General features: G+C 40.1%; 1 protein-coding gene across 1 annotated transcript in view; it reads right to left on the bottom strand.

The window, feature by feature from the left end:
• Positions 1-16,508, bottom strand: part of DEGS2 (delta 4-desaturase, sphingolipid 2) — a 35,740-nt gene that overhangs the window by 5,291 nt on the left and 13,941 nt on the right. Inside the window, exon 2 of the mRNA XM_034418464.2 lies at positions 10,574-11,316. Coding sequence (XP_034274355.1) covers positions 10,574-11,316 — 743 coding nt within the window. The remainder of the gene's footprint in view (positions 1-10,573; positions 11,317-16,508) is intronic.

Genomic DNA, 16,508 nt, shown 5'->3' with positions numbered 1-16,508 from the left:
CTTGGATGAGAAGTAAAACGTTTTCAAGGAAAACAACCAAGAAAGTTCAGTTGCCTTTTGAACAGCATCTTGGGGGCAACTTAGTCTAATGTGGGTGATGAGATGAGGCATAAATTTAAGACATCAAAACCATAATGTACATGAACGTCTGAACTACAAAAACATGACAACTTTTAACATCACTTCTAAGACCAGCTCTGATATTGGATTACAGGGCATAAAAAACATAAATAGATCCAGTTCCTGTCATAACTCCATAAACTTCAAGTACAGACAGAATTCTTAGTGTCTTATTATTTTTTTAAAAGTATGAAAATATTGTATTATTAAAATTCCAGATTGTATCATAATACAGTATAAATTATTTGTTATACAATAATACCAAGTATATTATTTCAGCATATTCAAAGAATGAAGAATCAGTTTAAAACGAAGAGACAAGTACTAGAAAAAAGCAGATAAAAATTGTGAGAAAAATGGGAAGATTGAGAGGGAGGACAAAGCTGAAGAATGTAAGCAAACTGGCTTTACAGGGGACTAGAGGTCAGACAAATAAAAGTTAAGGAACGATAAAGATAAAATGATATGGATTTGGAGAAAAGGTGATCAAACAAGAATGAGCAAAATGATTTTTTTTAAAAAAAATCAGAAGTTTTCAGCCTCTTTCCCCCTTTCTCTACTCAGGCAATTTACCTGAATAAATTTGAATGGGGAAGTAATACAATTAACAGAGCAGCACAATCCCAAAGTGTTCTCATAGACAAAATGTACACAATTGATAAAAGTTACTACCTACTTACTCATAGTAATATTTTAGATTGATAACATTATTTAGCCCTCTGCTAAATAGGGAAGTAATACAATTTAGCCCTCTGCTAAATAGGGAAGTAATACAATTAACAAATCCCAAAGTGTTCTCATAGACAAAATGTACACAGTTGATAAAAGTTACTACCCGCTTACTCATAGTAATATTTTAGATCCATAACATTATTTAGCCCTCTGCTCTATTTTATCCTTTGATGAAAACACAGGGGTGTTTTCAACCACAGGAGTGGTTGAAAAAACAGACACATTTGTGGCCATCACAACATGACTGAGGCTGCCTCACACCCATATAGGTCTATGTAATGTGAGCTCATGTACGAAAGGGGTGGGGCTTACACAGAGGTGAAATCCAGCAGGTTCTGACAAGTTCTGGAGAACCAGTAGCAGAAATTTTGAGTAGTTTGGAGAACTGGCAAATACCACCTCTGGCTGGCCCCAGAGTGGGGTGGGAATGGAAATTTTGCAATATCCTTCCCCCAGGAGTGGGGAGGGAATGGAGATTTTTTTTAAAAATCAAGTTTTATTGGTTTCCCCCCCCCCATTCACCCACATCTTTTTTGAACAGAGTATTGGCTATATCTTAGCTTATACAATTTATCAAATTCAAATACATTTTACTCAATTACAATTTTTGCCACAATTTTCTTTTTTCCTTTTTTTTAATCATATCTCAATATTTCTTTGCTTACTTATATAAACAACATCTTCATTCACCCTCAAATTCTAATTTTCCTGCTTATTCATATTTATTCTCTTTTATTCTTTAACAATTCATTCTTTATGAAGTGGTGGTCTCCTCTTTTAGCAACACTCTTTACCCATATCAATACCTCTGGCAGGATTCCTACCTCCTGGAACCAAGCAATTATTGTCCCTATTTTTAAACGAGGAAATAGGAACAACCCAACCGATTATCGTCCTATAAGTCTGCTCTCCATCACTGGGAAATTGTACGCTAAATATCTCCAACACAGACTCCTCACCTGGGTCGAGGAGTCCAACATTATTGGTGCTGAACAGATTGGGTTTAAAGCAGGCTGTGCCACATTGGACCACTGCTTTGTCCTAGCGCACCTGGTTGACAAATATGCCACCATACCAGGTGGTAAACTTTTTACTGCTTTTATCGATCTAAAGGCAGCATTTGATTCAATCCCAAGGGAATTGTTGTGGACAAAATTGTTCAAAAGCTCCATCGACAGACGTCTGTTGTTCCTAATTAGATCCCTATACAATCAGACTTCTAGTCAGGTTAGGTGTAGTTTGCAGGGAGAACTCTCTAACCCTATCCCGATAAAGAGTGGAGTAAGGCAGGGCTGTCTCCTGGCTCCTCTTTTGTTTAACCTATTTTTATCTGATTTGGCCTCTTATATTGGATGTATTGAGTCTCACACCCCAAAGCTGTCAACAACGAAGATCCCGCTTCTCCTTTATGCTGATGACGCGGTCCTCCTATCACTGACGAGGCTTGGCCTGAAAAGGCTTCTCTCTGCATTTGGGTCCTACTGTGCTGAGAATCACTTGTCCATTAACTACGACAAATCAAAAGTCTTGGTGTTCTCTAGTGCCCGGAAGTTACACAACTGGGCTATTAAGGGTAATGCTGTTAAGCAGGTTTCCCATTTTAAGTATTTAGGTATACATTTTCAGAACACTGGTGCTTGGACTAGACACCGAACCCAGGTGCTGAATTCAGCTTTTTGTAGCCATCAGCAGATTTTAAGATTTTTCTATACCCAAGGTGGCCAATTTATTCCTTCTGCTCTGCGTATTTACAAAGCCAAAACCTTGGCCCAAACTCTTTATGGAATTCCGATATGGATACAGGGCTTCAAGGAGTGTATTGAAAGAACGCAGGCTGCTTTTTTAAGGAAACTTTTGGGTCTCCCTCCCTGTGTTGGCTTTGCTCCGATGTATCTGGAACTGGGCATTCGATCAGTTGAATGCATGGCGTGGATCAACACCTTTAAATGGTGGTTTCGGGCACTCTTTTTGGCAGCCCCTGGCAGCTACCTCTCCCTGGTGTTAGCTGACCCCTATACGTCTCGATGGGAGAGGGATCTGACGAAGAAACTCCACCTGTTAGGTTTTTCGGGGGATGCCATGGGAGACTATGGCCTTAAAGATGCCCAATGTAGGGTAGTCCAACGGCTTGTGGACATAGACTTACAATATCTGAGAGCTAGAGCCAATAAAACCTGCTCCCCTCTGGTCTTCAGCCAACTTAATAATTTTGGACTGAGGATGGCCTCATATTTCTATACTCTAACCATCCCTAAGTATAGAAGAGTCTTCTCCCTTGCTCGTTTTAACGTCTTGCCTTCAGCATTGCTGGACGGTCGATTCAAGAGGCTTCCGAGGGGCGAGCGGCTATGTCCCTGTGGTAGAGCGGAGGTTGAGACTGTGGAGCATGTCCTTTTACACTGCCCCATGTACAACGTAGCCAGGACTAATTTGATGTCTCTCTTAGAGACAGATTTCTGTGGGCCCAATGATAGTGATTTGGCCTTGTATTGTCTAGGGGATGGCTCCTCATACACTACCTCTCAGGTCTCAAAATTTTTTCTAAGAGCCGTAACCATTAGAGGAGAGCGCTGTGGTCCCTCTCAGCCGGGGCTTCCGGTGGCCGGCTGTTCGTGATGTTCTTTTCCCTATGTTTTTCTGTAGCTATGCTTGCATTTTGGTCTGTGACCGTAAATAAATTTATTATTATTATATTATTCACTTAAATCATTTTTTAACATTTCAATTTCATTCAATTTTACATTCAATTTCAGTTTTCCATCATAATTTCAATTAATGCTTATGTTACTTATTTCTCTCCATTTAATGCTTTCTCCAAAATCATTCTTTCTTTCACATTGCACCTACTGGTCTATTTCATTTAACAACATTTTCACATATAATTTCTACCACTAACATCATTCTCTTTATTAACAAATTAACATTTTCACTGACTCTTAACCATTTTGCAGTATCCTTCCCCTGCCACGCCTACCAAGCTGCGCCCTCGGAACCGGTAGTAAAAAAAATTTGGATTTCACCTCTGGGTTTAGATTGCAATGCTGTATCTGCCATGTTTTAACCATCTCCAAGGACACCATTGTATGGAAGAAAAGTTAATCCTTTCCATTTTACTTAAGGTGTGATAAATAAAATTACTTGTCATTTCATTGGTAAGAAAAAATAGCAAGGAGATGGTTTTACCTTGGACCATTCAGAGAAAGCAAAGGACCACTGCTGCCTCCCTTTCTTCAGATTTTTTAAGGTGATACAATCATTTTTAGCACCAATCAAGTGATGCAGTTTTATCATCTAACTCAGTCTTCCTCAACTCCGGCTCCAGAATTCTTCAGCCAACTGAAGGGCCATTGCTGAGAATATTGATGCCTGAAGCCCATACATCTAAAGGTATTCAGGCCTAAGTAGAATGATCAAAACACACAACATGTTTGCTTTGAAATTATTTATGGTGGCAAGATAATCGCAGATTTATTACTTATTTTTGCCAATCAGAAGGGGAGGTTAAATCAGTTTGACCAATCAGGCTCCTAGCTGATAAGATGGGGACCTTCTGGACCTTTTTTTAAAAAGAAGTACCTGCAGCTTCCAGTAAACCACATGATTGGGGAAGAGGGTAACTTTTAGACAACTTTTACACCAAAGAGCAACAGTACAAGTTAAAATCCATTCTTTAAATTCAGTGCACGCACTTCAATCGACCCCTGTTTCTGCTGCACCCAGTTCCATGTTTTTACACACAACAGGCTTTTGTCCTTCAAGTGAAAGGTCAAGTTAATTGGTGATAAAATGTATTCTAATGTTTTCAGTCAGCATACCCTACCTGGAGTGTAACCTAGTTTTTGTACTTGTTTTTTTTCTGATTATTGCAGACCAAACCCAATATCCCGAAGCACCACATAAGTTATTAATTTGAGGGGCAGTGAGCCAGACAAAACAATAGTCACCCAGAAAGGAATTCCAAGGTTTTATGAATGTTTAACATCTGACCTCTATTAACTCTTCAAATGCAATCAGGCTCTTTGTCTTTCTTCATGGAGAATGAGCACAAACTCTGATTTATATTGGCAAATTAATTGACTCTTAAAATGGTGGGTATATTTGCATGACAGAGGTGGTTTTCAGCAGGTTCTGACCAGTTCTGGAGAACCGGTAGCAGAAATTTTGAGTAGTTTGGAGAACTGGTAGTAAAAATTCTGACGGGACCCACCCCCATCTATTCTCTGCCTCCCAAGTCCCAGCTGATCGGGAGGAAATGGGGATTTTGCAGTAACCTTCCCCTGGATTGGGGAGGGAATGGAGATTTTATAGTATCCTTTCCCTGCCACACCCACCAAGCCATGCCCACAGAACCAGTAGTGAAATGTTTTGAAACCCACCACTGTTGCATGATGCTTTGACATAAGCTAGCCACATAAGCAACTTTAACTGTAATGCAACCACTGGTCCATGTGGGAAGCTGATGTATCAGGCCAATTCAAAGAAGTGTATAAATATTCTATGGATAAACCATTATGTATGTTTCATGAATAGAACTACTTGGTCATTCATCACAAACTAGATACTGCTACTCTACCTCCCCAAAAGGAAAACAGCTTCTGGAAGCCGGGAGATGTATTTCAGTTAATGCCACAGGGTGGCTAGGCCTAGCTACACCACAAGTACCTTTATTGCAAGCTTTTCTTTGGTAATGCTTTGCCAGGCAATACATAACTGTGTTCAAAGCCCAACCTCTTTTTATTTCAATAGTGGTCATCAGCTTTACTTCTCCCCCCCCCCATACCTCTGCTGTTTTGTATATAGATAAAGGTAAAGGTTCCCCTCGCACATATGTGCTAGTTGTTCCCGACTTTAGGGGGCAGTGCTCATCCCCGTTTCAAAGCTGAAGAGCCTGCACTGTCTGAAGACGTCTCCATGGTCATGTGGCTGGCATGACTAAACGCCAAAGGTGCACGGAACACTGTTACTTTCCCACCAAAGGTGGTCCCTATTTTTCTACTTCCATTTTTTATGTGCTTTTGAACTGCTAGGTTGGCAGAAGCTGGGACAAGTAAGGGGAGCTCACCGGTTATGTGGCGATACGCATTGGAACTGCTAAACTGCCAACCTTTCGATCGACAAGCGCAGCATCTTAGCCACTGAGCCACTGCATCCCTAACTTTTGTGTATGCCCCATCTTTAAAGAAATTGGTTAAAGGCATTAGTATCCATACCCCAAAGTACAATCTTTTTATATTTTGGGTCAACTTACAGAAAAATGTGAAGTTTGGGAAGGAATTTAGTAAAGGTTTAGAAGGTTATGCATGCTGCTACATCAGCAGCCCCCAACCTTTCTGCCTTTATGGACCGGCAGTGGTAGCAGCATCAGGGAGGGAGGGAGAGGAGATGGTTTCACACGCATACCTACCACTTGGGCAAATGGAGTTTCATGCATTCGTGGGGGTTGGGGGCCTCTATGCTAAATGAAAGATTTGTAGCAGAGTCGGGGGGAGTCAACAGGTGACACAAATTCATATATATGATTTATCATATCATTATATATTGAGCCCTGGTGGCGCAGCAGACTAAAGCACTGTTATTAACACCAGCTGCCTGCAGTTACTGCAAGTTCAAATCTCACCAGGCTCAAGGTTGACTCAGCCTTCCATCTTTTCTAAGGTAGGTAAAATGAGGACCCGGATTGTGGGGGCAATAAGCTGACTTTTATAAATATACAAAAGTATGACGGCTATTGCTTAATGCATTGTAAGCTGCCCTGAGTCTCTGGAGAAGGGCGGCATATAAATCAAATCAAAAAAAAAATTATTATAGATTATAATATATCATATATTTAGGATTTGTTCCCAATGGGCATTCACTATGATTGCTGTGTTATTATTTTGATTTCCTTTCTTCTGCAAAAAATAGGATTCCGTATGGAACAACCATTTCCTAATGTGGTTCCTTCCTAAAGCATCCTAAAGCAATGTACTAGCCTTTGTACATTTCATATGAAAAATAGAAGATGTAGAGTTTTTATAACACATCAGCTAAAGTGCTGTTGAATAGCTCAGTGCATTGTATGCAGCCAGCATCATTACTGACTAGATCTAGGTGTGCAAATTCAGACATTTGGACCTGTTTTCCAAATCCTAATTTACTTAATATAGGGTTAATACAAACAAAGTCAGTCTCTAATGACAGATGCAGGTAACACCTCCCTGGCTTACTTAAACTCTCCACTGACTTTCCAGATAGATGAAGTCCAGCTTCAACCTCAGCTACCAAGGTCAATGATCTGAACTTGGTCAATGAGATTGCAACCTATAGATATCTCAAGGACTTTCATATCTGATACAAGTCAACTTAACAGAAGAATGAATAAAAGTCAGAGAATTGAGATTCAGTAGTGGCAAAATAATTTGCAGGAGGGAACTGGAAAAAAGTTCGAAAGAGTGGCAAAGAAGAATATATTGGATTTATTAAGCTGAACCACTATTGTTTATTAGATAACTTCAACCTGCAGTTACTATAATCCACAGAAACACATAGCCAGTTCACTTATTCTATAATGTCAGATATAGAAATACTCTAGATAGCTGTATCAATCCATATGCTTCCTTTTGGGGAGGGGAAGGGTCCTTGATTGCTTTCTTGCAGATGTTTCATTATTCAAATACGTAACATCATCAGTGCTAGACTAAGCTTATGCTTCCTCTTATTTGTCTAATCAAGCATTTTTAAGGAATATCAAATTGCTTATAGCTTATTTTTGAGGATGCTATAAAAAGCCTGGAGAATGGACTAGATAACTAGGCTCTGACATGAGGGTCATGATGCCAAGGATATCACTATGAATTCATACTGTAGCCTCCCCAATGCTGGTAAGTATGATAGGACTTGTAATCCTTTAGTTAGCAGAGCTAAATTGAACAGAAGTGGGGAAAATATAACATGCTATGAAGAATCATAGAAACAAATATTACGCAAGTATGGGGTTTTTTTCTGTGTAATGAAAATAGTAAGAACGTTTGTGTACATCTGCATATGTGTTGGGGGGGGGGGTGAATGGCATTTGTAACCTTGAAGCAGTGTTTGATGTTTGGTGCTTTATAAAAAAAAATCAAGCTATATTTTTTATTAGGACAATGATTAGATTTCAATGTTTTTTATGTTCTGGAAAAAAATGGTTTGTTTATTCCTATTTATGTAAAAACACTATGAGTGTCTCCCATCAGGCTCTTACTTCTTTAATAGGTTACCAATTTTCTTACAAATATTAAACCTGTAAGAATCACTAATTTAAATAGCTTAAATTAAATTAAGTAGCTTTTAACTTTTGTATGTTATTGTATTTTTATCTTGGCTGTTCACCGCCCTGAGTCCCCCGGGAGTAGGGTGGTATATAAATATGATAAAATAAATAAAAATAAAAATAAATAATTTCTTCTGAGCCTCTTGCCTCCAGATGCTGGCCATGCTGTCTCCCCTTGGCAGGGTCTCTTTGCCCTGTCTCCCAAGGTCTTTCATTCCATAACAGGAATGCTAATGAAGGGAAGGGTGAAGATGAAGTGTTAACAAAAATCTAGATCAAAGCTAGATTACTCTTTTATCCTATACTATAAATGTGTAAACAAAGGTGGAGGAGAATGTCTGGCAAGGGTGTGCCCAAAGACAAGAGTGTATGAAGGGATAGCAATATCACTTAGACTTATATATCACTTTACAGTGCTTTACAGCCCTCTCTAAGTGGTTTACAGAGTCAGCCTATTGCCCCCAACAATTTGGGTCCTCATTTTACCCACCTCGGAAGGAAGGAAGGCTGAGTCAACCTTGAGCCTGGTGGGATTTGAACTGTCAAATTGCAGTCAGTCGGTAGTTAGCAGAAGCGAAGATAGTAGTTCCACTGCATACAAACTGAGCTTTTGCCCACTCCTTGACTGAATAAATAATATTCACATAATCTTTTATTATTGGAATGTTGGAGAAGTTATTTCCCATTGCCTGCCCATGTGTTTAACTTCTTTAATAGCTATCCATATTATAACATGGCTTAAGACTCCCCAAAACTGAAGGTATGGTTAAGGGCGATACGAATCTTCACAAAATAATCTTTAAAATCAAATGTATTAAACCAAAATCAGAAACTCACACTAGAAAAAACATGGTTTGTAACAGGCTTTCCAGAGGGGTACCCCCCCAACTCCCAATACGTCAGAGACATTGTCAATTCCCTCGGCACATGCCAGGTTCCTATCCCACATATTTACCTTTTCTAAAGTCATTTACTTTTAAAATGAAAGGGCTTTTTAACAGGTTCAATTAAACCAATTTAAATGGAAAGCTGCCATGTTGCAAAGCTAAGCATCCATTTTTAGCATGATCTCTTGTTTACAAGAATGCCTCTGGACCACACCCAGACATTCCCAGAGGACTGAAAGTGGAGGATTGCTGCACCTCCCTACTTTGCTTGATCTGTGCCTACTGCCCCTCAAAAGCCAAATGGGGTGGTAGGGAGCATCCTAAGAACATCAGAAGGATAGTGGGCATTAACTTCACAAGGCCTTTCTGGAGAATGAATGAATGCTTTATAATTTGACAGGCCCACCACAGCAGCGGGGAGGATATCAGAATTTGCAAGATGGTCATTCTGGTGCCACAATTAGAGAACTGCCCTTCTGTTTATCTCAATCCAAGTGTCTGCAACTATTTGGTGCTTATCCAAGTCTCACAGCAACAGTGATCGAAGTTAGAAAGGACTCCCTTGCTAGCTAAAATCCACAGATCAGAATATTTGATAATGAAATCAGGGGTGAAATCTACTTACCTTCCTTACCGGTTCAGAAGTGCACGCGCCACGCACATCACGTGCATGCGCAGACCAGGAAGTAATGACCCCCGGGTGGGTGGGTGGAGCTTTGCTCCTCCATTGCTACCAGATCACCAATCCACTGCCCAAGATCATTACCGGACCGGGTGATCCGGTCCGATCCAGGAGCATTTCACCCCTGGTCTACATGCACAGTACACAACAATTCAGGGGTCCTACAGAATACAATACAATGCATTTTTACTTCGTGGAATCCATGCTCCAAGCCCCCATTTATTAGTATATAAGGGCATATGTCGTGTGGGGTTTGGGGAGGGAACAACAGGTGCAAGGCACATGCCCTTTAGGCAATGATTTTGTAATTGCACAGTGCTGTAAATTGTGGAAAAATTACATGGGCATTCATTTTTGGTCTAGTAAAACAAGCAAAAATTAATGTTTAATTCTTGAAAGTAGGTACTTTTTAAGAGAGGTTATACAAATAATATTCTAGTGTGGTACATACTGGGAGGTGGGTGGGTGTGGTTGTTTGCAGGGGTTGGAATGCAATATAGGCCAGAGGTGTGCGATTTTCCTTCGGAAGGGTGTGTAAAAATATGTGCAGATGAATCACTGAAAGGTAGATAATTTATAATTTATAATCCAGTGGAAAAACAAGAACCATTATTTACCATACATCTGATTTCACACTGATAATCAGTATTTTTCATTAATATCTATAATTTTTCCTCTCATTCCCAACCATATTTTGGTGTTAGAAGCTATTTCAACTGTCTTTTACTATTTCATTCTGCATGCTTTAATTCTGTTATTCTTCCTCCCTGTCACATCACATAATAGGGATTTTGAAGAAGTTTAATAAGCAATGGTCACAAACAATTTGAAACATTGAAAGGAAAGAATATCAATGCTTACCATTGGCAGCCTAGATCCAGGAATGCTGGGGAAATCATGGTGTTCCATATGATAGCCAACATTAAAGGTGATCCAGTTGAGGGGTCCATAGTACGAATATGTCTCATATCCTTTCAAAAACATATAATGCTCCGCTATGAAATGCCCAGAAATAGGGTGCAAACCCATGGCCAGGATCGTTCCTGCTATTAAATAAACAATAGGCTTCCAACCCCACAAATAATAGATTGTAAGGTCAATGGAGAATTGTACCAAGGCATTAAATATCTCCATCTCAGTAATTGCTTTGGGGTTGACATATAGCGGCCTCAAACTGTAAACAAATGGCTGGATGGCAATCCAGATTAGCTTCCGAAATGGAGTACAGAAGAACCAGCCCTCAAAATCAGTAGGAACGTCCACATCCAAAGCATCTCCGCCAAGGTATCGATGGTGATCAATGTGGTACTTCTTGAAAGAGGCAGAGTAAGGTAATCCAACAGGCAAGTTGGCAAAGACTGCAAACCACCTATTCCACTTAGTCTGCTTGTTGCCAAAGGCAACATTGTGAGAGATGTCATGGATTGCTAGTGTTATGGAGTGGTTGATGCAGCCCCCAAAACCATAAGCCCAGAAGAAAACCCACTTCCAGGCTAAATTTCTCATCAGGTAACAGGCAAGAAGCTGAGTGAGTACCATTCCTGTCACAATCCATTTTAAATGGGGATCTGAACCCATTAGAGACTTGATGGCTGGATATCTGGCTGAGGGAGGAAAGAAAGATGGCATTAAAGGCAGTTGAGAACAGCCTTCCTTTTTTAAAAAAAGGCTCATCTAGCCCAGCAAAGTCATCTCACCATTCCTCCAACTGTCTGTTCCACATAATTACACCCACGTGACAGAAAGAAGCAAAGAGGTTATACTGTAAATCCACCATGTTTGAAAATCACATGCTCGTCTGATAAAAATCAGAAAACAACAACAAAGGACAAGGCCACCATACCATTTATATGAGGAACTTTTTATTGCATAGTAACATTCAGTCTTTCTGTTATAGAGTCCATGTCCCAGACAATCTCCTAGCCAAATAGCTGAATCTAGTCCTGCTTAGTTTCAGCAAAGTTACTTTATCACATGTCTTCAAATCCTTCCTTGGGATCTTCCAACAAGGATCCTGTAATCCGATTATGTATTCCATTGTTTGGTTCCATTTCCCCATTAATTACATAAGTATTATTAACTTGTCTTAAACTTTGTCACTTTAAATACGCAATAGTTATTTTAAAAAATAGTTTTAACTTGGATTAAAATGAAATGTAGTTCTAGACCTAAAACCTCAGCTACAATTCTGTAACTAAACACTCTTCCTCTTAGGTTTTAAAAAGAGGCCAAGTTTATTATAAAATAAACTTATAAAGCCAACACTAAAACTTGATGCCAAGAGAATATAGCACATTATAACTCCATAATCCCGGGGCAAAGATTACGAAAGGATGCTATAGAAGAATTTGATAGCAGGAACACCAAAGCCAGCTCAAGGATATACTGTATGGCCACCTTCCTCGGATGCAAAGAATTACTTTTAGAATCATTTGGAAGAAAGTATTCACTCATGTCTTTGTTCAATGACAGTTCCTTTGGTTCCCCAACTGTCAAAACGGGAAGAGCATAACCAATAAAAATGGCCTCCACTGCTGAATTTCAGCCCTGCCTATCTACGAAAAGAAGAAGTCCTTGATCTCCCAAATCCAAGATCCAAGCTACTGAGACGTGTGCCATCTTTAAGGCTATGAAAAAGCCTTAAAGCCCTCATGGACATGTGAACACATTATGAAAATGGATAGCCTATTCAATAACATTAATAATGGGGTAGGAATTAGGGACTGAAATCTGGTATTGTTGTGAGAGACTGTAATTTTAAGCCCTGGTTCCCTCTAGTGGTGTCTAAGACCAGAGAAAACACACTATTCAAGTACCGTTATGATCTTCCTACCCTGGTTTCTGTCTAGGCTGGTGATAGGTTTCTTATACTGGTGTCTAAGCTTGACCTTGGGATCCTTTGCCAGGAATGTACAGAAAAACTTTGTTGCTTTGGCTTTATAAGTTTGTCATGAGCCCTACAGGCTACATGGCCAAGCTCAATGAGTTTTCTTGGCAATACACTCAACCAAAATTTCTAATACCAAGGCAGTTAATGCAAGGGAATTTGTAGCTGCCATCTATAGCACCCTTAAGACATATCTGGTCTGTAACTTCCAGAATTTCCAAACGGCATGGCCTATAAATCTAAGAGACATTTTTTTCCTCCAACAGATCTACTGGTTATCCTCATGGGAACAATATAAAAAATTAAGTAATGCAACTGATTTTTTAAAAAATGTGTGTCACTGCCCTTCTTTTGTTGACTTTTGATCAAGTTGGGAGATATTATGATCAAGAAACAGGTGTATGTCATCTTTTTTCAGAGCATTGGCTGCCATCCAACATGGAGCTCCTGGCTGCTCCAGAGTCCCCTTGAAAGCAGCCAGGCACAACTTTTAATGATCCAAGGGCCACTTCAGCCTTTTTTAATTTTTTTTTATTTTTAATTTTGATTTATATGCCGCCCTTCTCCGGAGACTCAGGGCGGTTTACAATGCGTTAAGCAATAGCCTTCATACTTTTGTATATTTATACAAAGTCAGCTTATTGCCCCCACAAACTGGGTCCTCATTTAACCTACCTTAGAAAGGATGGAAGGCTGAGTCAACCTTGAGCCTGGTGAGATTTGAACCTGCAGAAATTGCAGGCAGCTGTGTTAATAACAGGGTGCATTAAACCACTGTACTACCAAGGCTCCTTTGAATAAGATACTGTGGGCCACAAAAAAATACTTACTGTATTTTCTGGACTATAAAATGCTCTGGATTATAAAATGCACCTAGCTTTTGGGGAGGAAAACAAGAAAAAAAAATCTCCCATCACCACCCATCACCACCTCCACACGTGCCTCATTTTCAGCCTCCACACATCCCATTTTCAGCCCGTTCTAGGTGGTGGGGATTGCCACCACCTGTCACTGCTGAATGGGATGTGTGGAAAATGGGATGCACAGAGGCCGAAAATGAGATGCATGGAGGCCAAAAACGGGATGCACGGAGGTTGAAAATGGGGCGCATGGAGGCAGCGATAGGCGGCAGCAATCCCTGCAGCCTGGAACAACTGATTGTATTCCGGGAGGCCGATCTAACCGCTAATCAGCTGCTTGTGCTAAATCAGGCTGTGTTGAAGCTGACCAGGTCGTTTGCTGTTTGCTGCAAGGAGGCAAATTGCTAGGAGGCAGAGGCCGGTGGGTAGGGGCCAGGTGGGTGGGGCCGACGGGTAGGTGGGGCTTTGGCAACATTTGCTCTATAAGACACACAGACATTTCCACTCACTTTTTTGGGGGGAGTGTGTCTTACAGTCCGAAAAATACAGTAAATGGTGGGGTGTCCATTTGATTTCTTAAATATTAATGCTTACACTTTAATGTAATTATGTACTTTTTAAAATTTAGCACTTGCAATGATTCTAATCTCTGTCCCTCTCTATTATTTGCCCCTCAAATGGGAGGCTTCATATGATTAAGCCATTCCCAGCTTGTTGATAGAGTTTGTTTGTTAGCTAACGAAAACATATAGAATAAAAGTGTCTATGGAGAGTCTCAGTCATCCATGTCATGGTTGTCCCAAAGGTCCTCAAGAGGCGACTGGACTTTTCGCTTCTCATCTCAGCTGAAGAAGCTTCTTGGATGAGAAGCGAAACATATTCAAAGAAAAACCAGAAAGTCCAATTGCCTCTTGAAAAAGCACCTTTGGGACATCTAGAAGAAGCATACAGAAAAGGACAGACCACTGTGAGAAATTGAAAAGAAAGGATATCCTTCAGTCTAACTTTATATCAACTGCTTGAAAACTGTCAACCTCCCAAGTAGATCAGACAGGAAACATAACAAGGTGAGCTAATTCTACTTTTTAATAAAATAAAGCTATATTTATGTAATAATCTTGTAAATCTAACAGTACAAATTTCCACCATCAATTTTATGGCGTGATTAGTTCAGGATCTTTTCCTTTTATCTGATCATTCCCTAGGCAGCATCTCTCTCCCCCACCACACCTTCCACGGTCATTATCACATTCCATTAGAGAAACCAATAGCTCACTGTGATCTGTTATCAAACTGTACTTACACAAATTCCCATTTACTTTTAAACATTACTGGCATGTCGGCAATTTCTTTTTCCATTCTCGAATGGCTTCATTCATAACATCAGAGATATCAGAGTCTGTTATCTCGCTATCCCTCCTTTGGACAAATTTAGTTAGGTAAAGTAACCAATAGGCCCTAGATAACAAAAAATGCACACACTTCAAGGATTTTGTTGCTTTCAGAAATGTGACAATTTGCTAAGCAATAAGCACCTCACATTCTCAATCACAACTTTCCAATTAAATGTCCTGTTTCTAAAAGATCCCTTTCTGTCCAAAGTTGAATCGCTTTCCATTGTGGTTTCGGTTGTGACTAAACACCATATCTACAGTATATACATTGCAGAAAGCTGTTTTTTAAAGTCTGTTTAACATCCATCATATGTTACAGACAATGTGATGCAACCATATCTCTTCAGATGCAGATGCAAATGCAGATGCAGATGCAAATTAAGACTTAGATGAGACTGTTTTTCAAAATACTTAATGAAATGAAAATAATAGACCTCCATAAATTCAGACTGGAACTCAGCCTATACAGATCATCATCATCATCATCATCGCCTGGTCAGTGGGCTGTCTTATAAATTGAATGAATGAACAGATAAATAAATAATCTGCTGCTTCAGTTGTTGAACTGCTTTTTTGGATTTATCTGAATTTACCATTTAAACTGTTTTTGTCCTGTGCTTATGCCAGCTTGATTCTAACCTCGCTTAAGGAAATCCTATTCAGACTAAGACATTTTAGCAGCAGCTTCAGAGGTGCATTTCAGCCAGTTCTGACTAGTTCTCGAGAACCGGTAGTGGAAATTTTGAGTAGTTCGGAGAACCGGTAAATATCACCTCTGCCCCGCCTCCAATCTATTCGCTGCCTCCCAGTCTCCCAGCTGATCGGCTAGAAGGAAAAAATTAGGCTCGCTTTTCAGCTGGGAGATCGCTTGGCAAAGAAGAGGGGAAAAAAACAAGACACTGTTGCTTTAAACTAAGAAGCCAAGAAGCCTCCCAACTGATCGGCTAGAAGGAAAAACTCAGGGCTCGCTTTTCAGCCGAGAAATCACTTGGCAAAGAAGAAGAAGAAATAATAAAACAAGACGCCATCGCTTTAAATTGACAAGCCAAGAAGCAGCTGCTGGAAGGTTTTTACTTGCAGAAGCAAAGTGACATTCAGCAGTTCGTTTCTGGGTCGCTGAACAACAAACTGGATAAGAGGAGGGATTCTTATATGGTTCTATGTTTTTGAAGTTTGGAGGTTTGCACAACATGGGCTTTGTGTTTCTAAAAAGGTTTGGGCAATTTCCACTGTGAAATGAATTTCCTGCCTGCTTGTAAATGGAGCTGAACTTCCGACTTCCACTTTATATTGTCTCTAAGCATCTGTAGATGTTTTCTTCTTACAAAGTTTCCTTTTATGCAGCAGGAATGTAGAATGAGCCTTAGGCAGGTTCCTTTGTTAGCAGCTTGATTTTTCCTTGCTTTTCTGGGAGCCTTTTCTTATGAGTAATATTTTATTTGGGGAAATGAAGAGGGGGGAGTTTGATTCCTTCCCAGAGCAGGTTAATGGGGTGGAGAGGGAATGGGGATTTTGAAGTAACCTTCCCCTCTCATGTCCACTAAGCCATGCCCACCAGGCCATGCCACGCCCACCAAGCCACACCCAAAGAACTGGTAGTAAAAAAATTTGAAACCCACCGGATACAGCAACACTAGCCTGTTGCTATATCCGTC

This window comes from Pantherophis guttatus, chromosome 1 (genome assembly GCF_059756535.1).
Source record: "Pantherophis guttatus breed Tessera chromosome 1, ASM5975653v1, whole genome shotgun sequence".
Taxonomy (NCBI): Eukaryota; Metazoa; Chordata; class Lepidosauria; order Squamata; family Colubridae; genus Pantherophis; species Pantherophis guttatus.
Note: the sequence above shows the minus strand (reverse complement) of the source record. Positions and strands in the feature narration are given on the sequence as shown.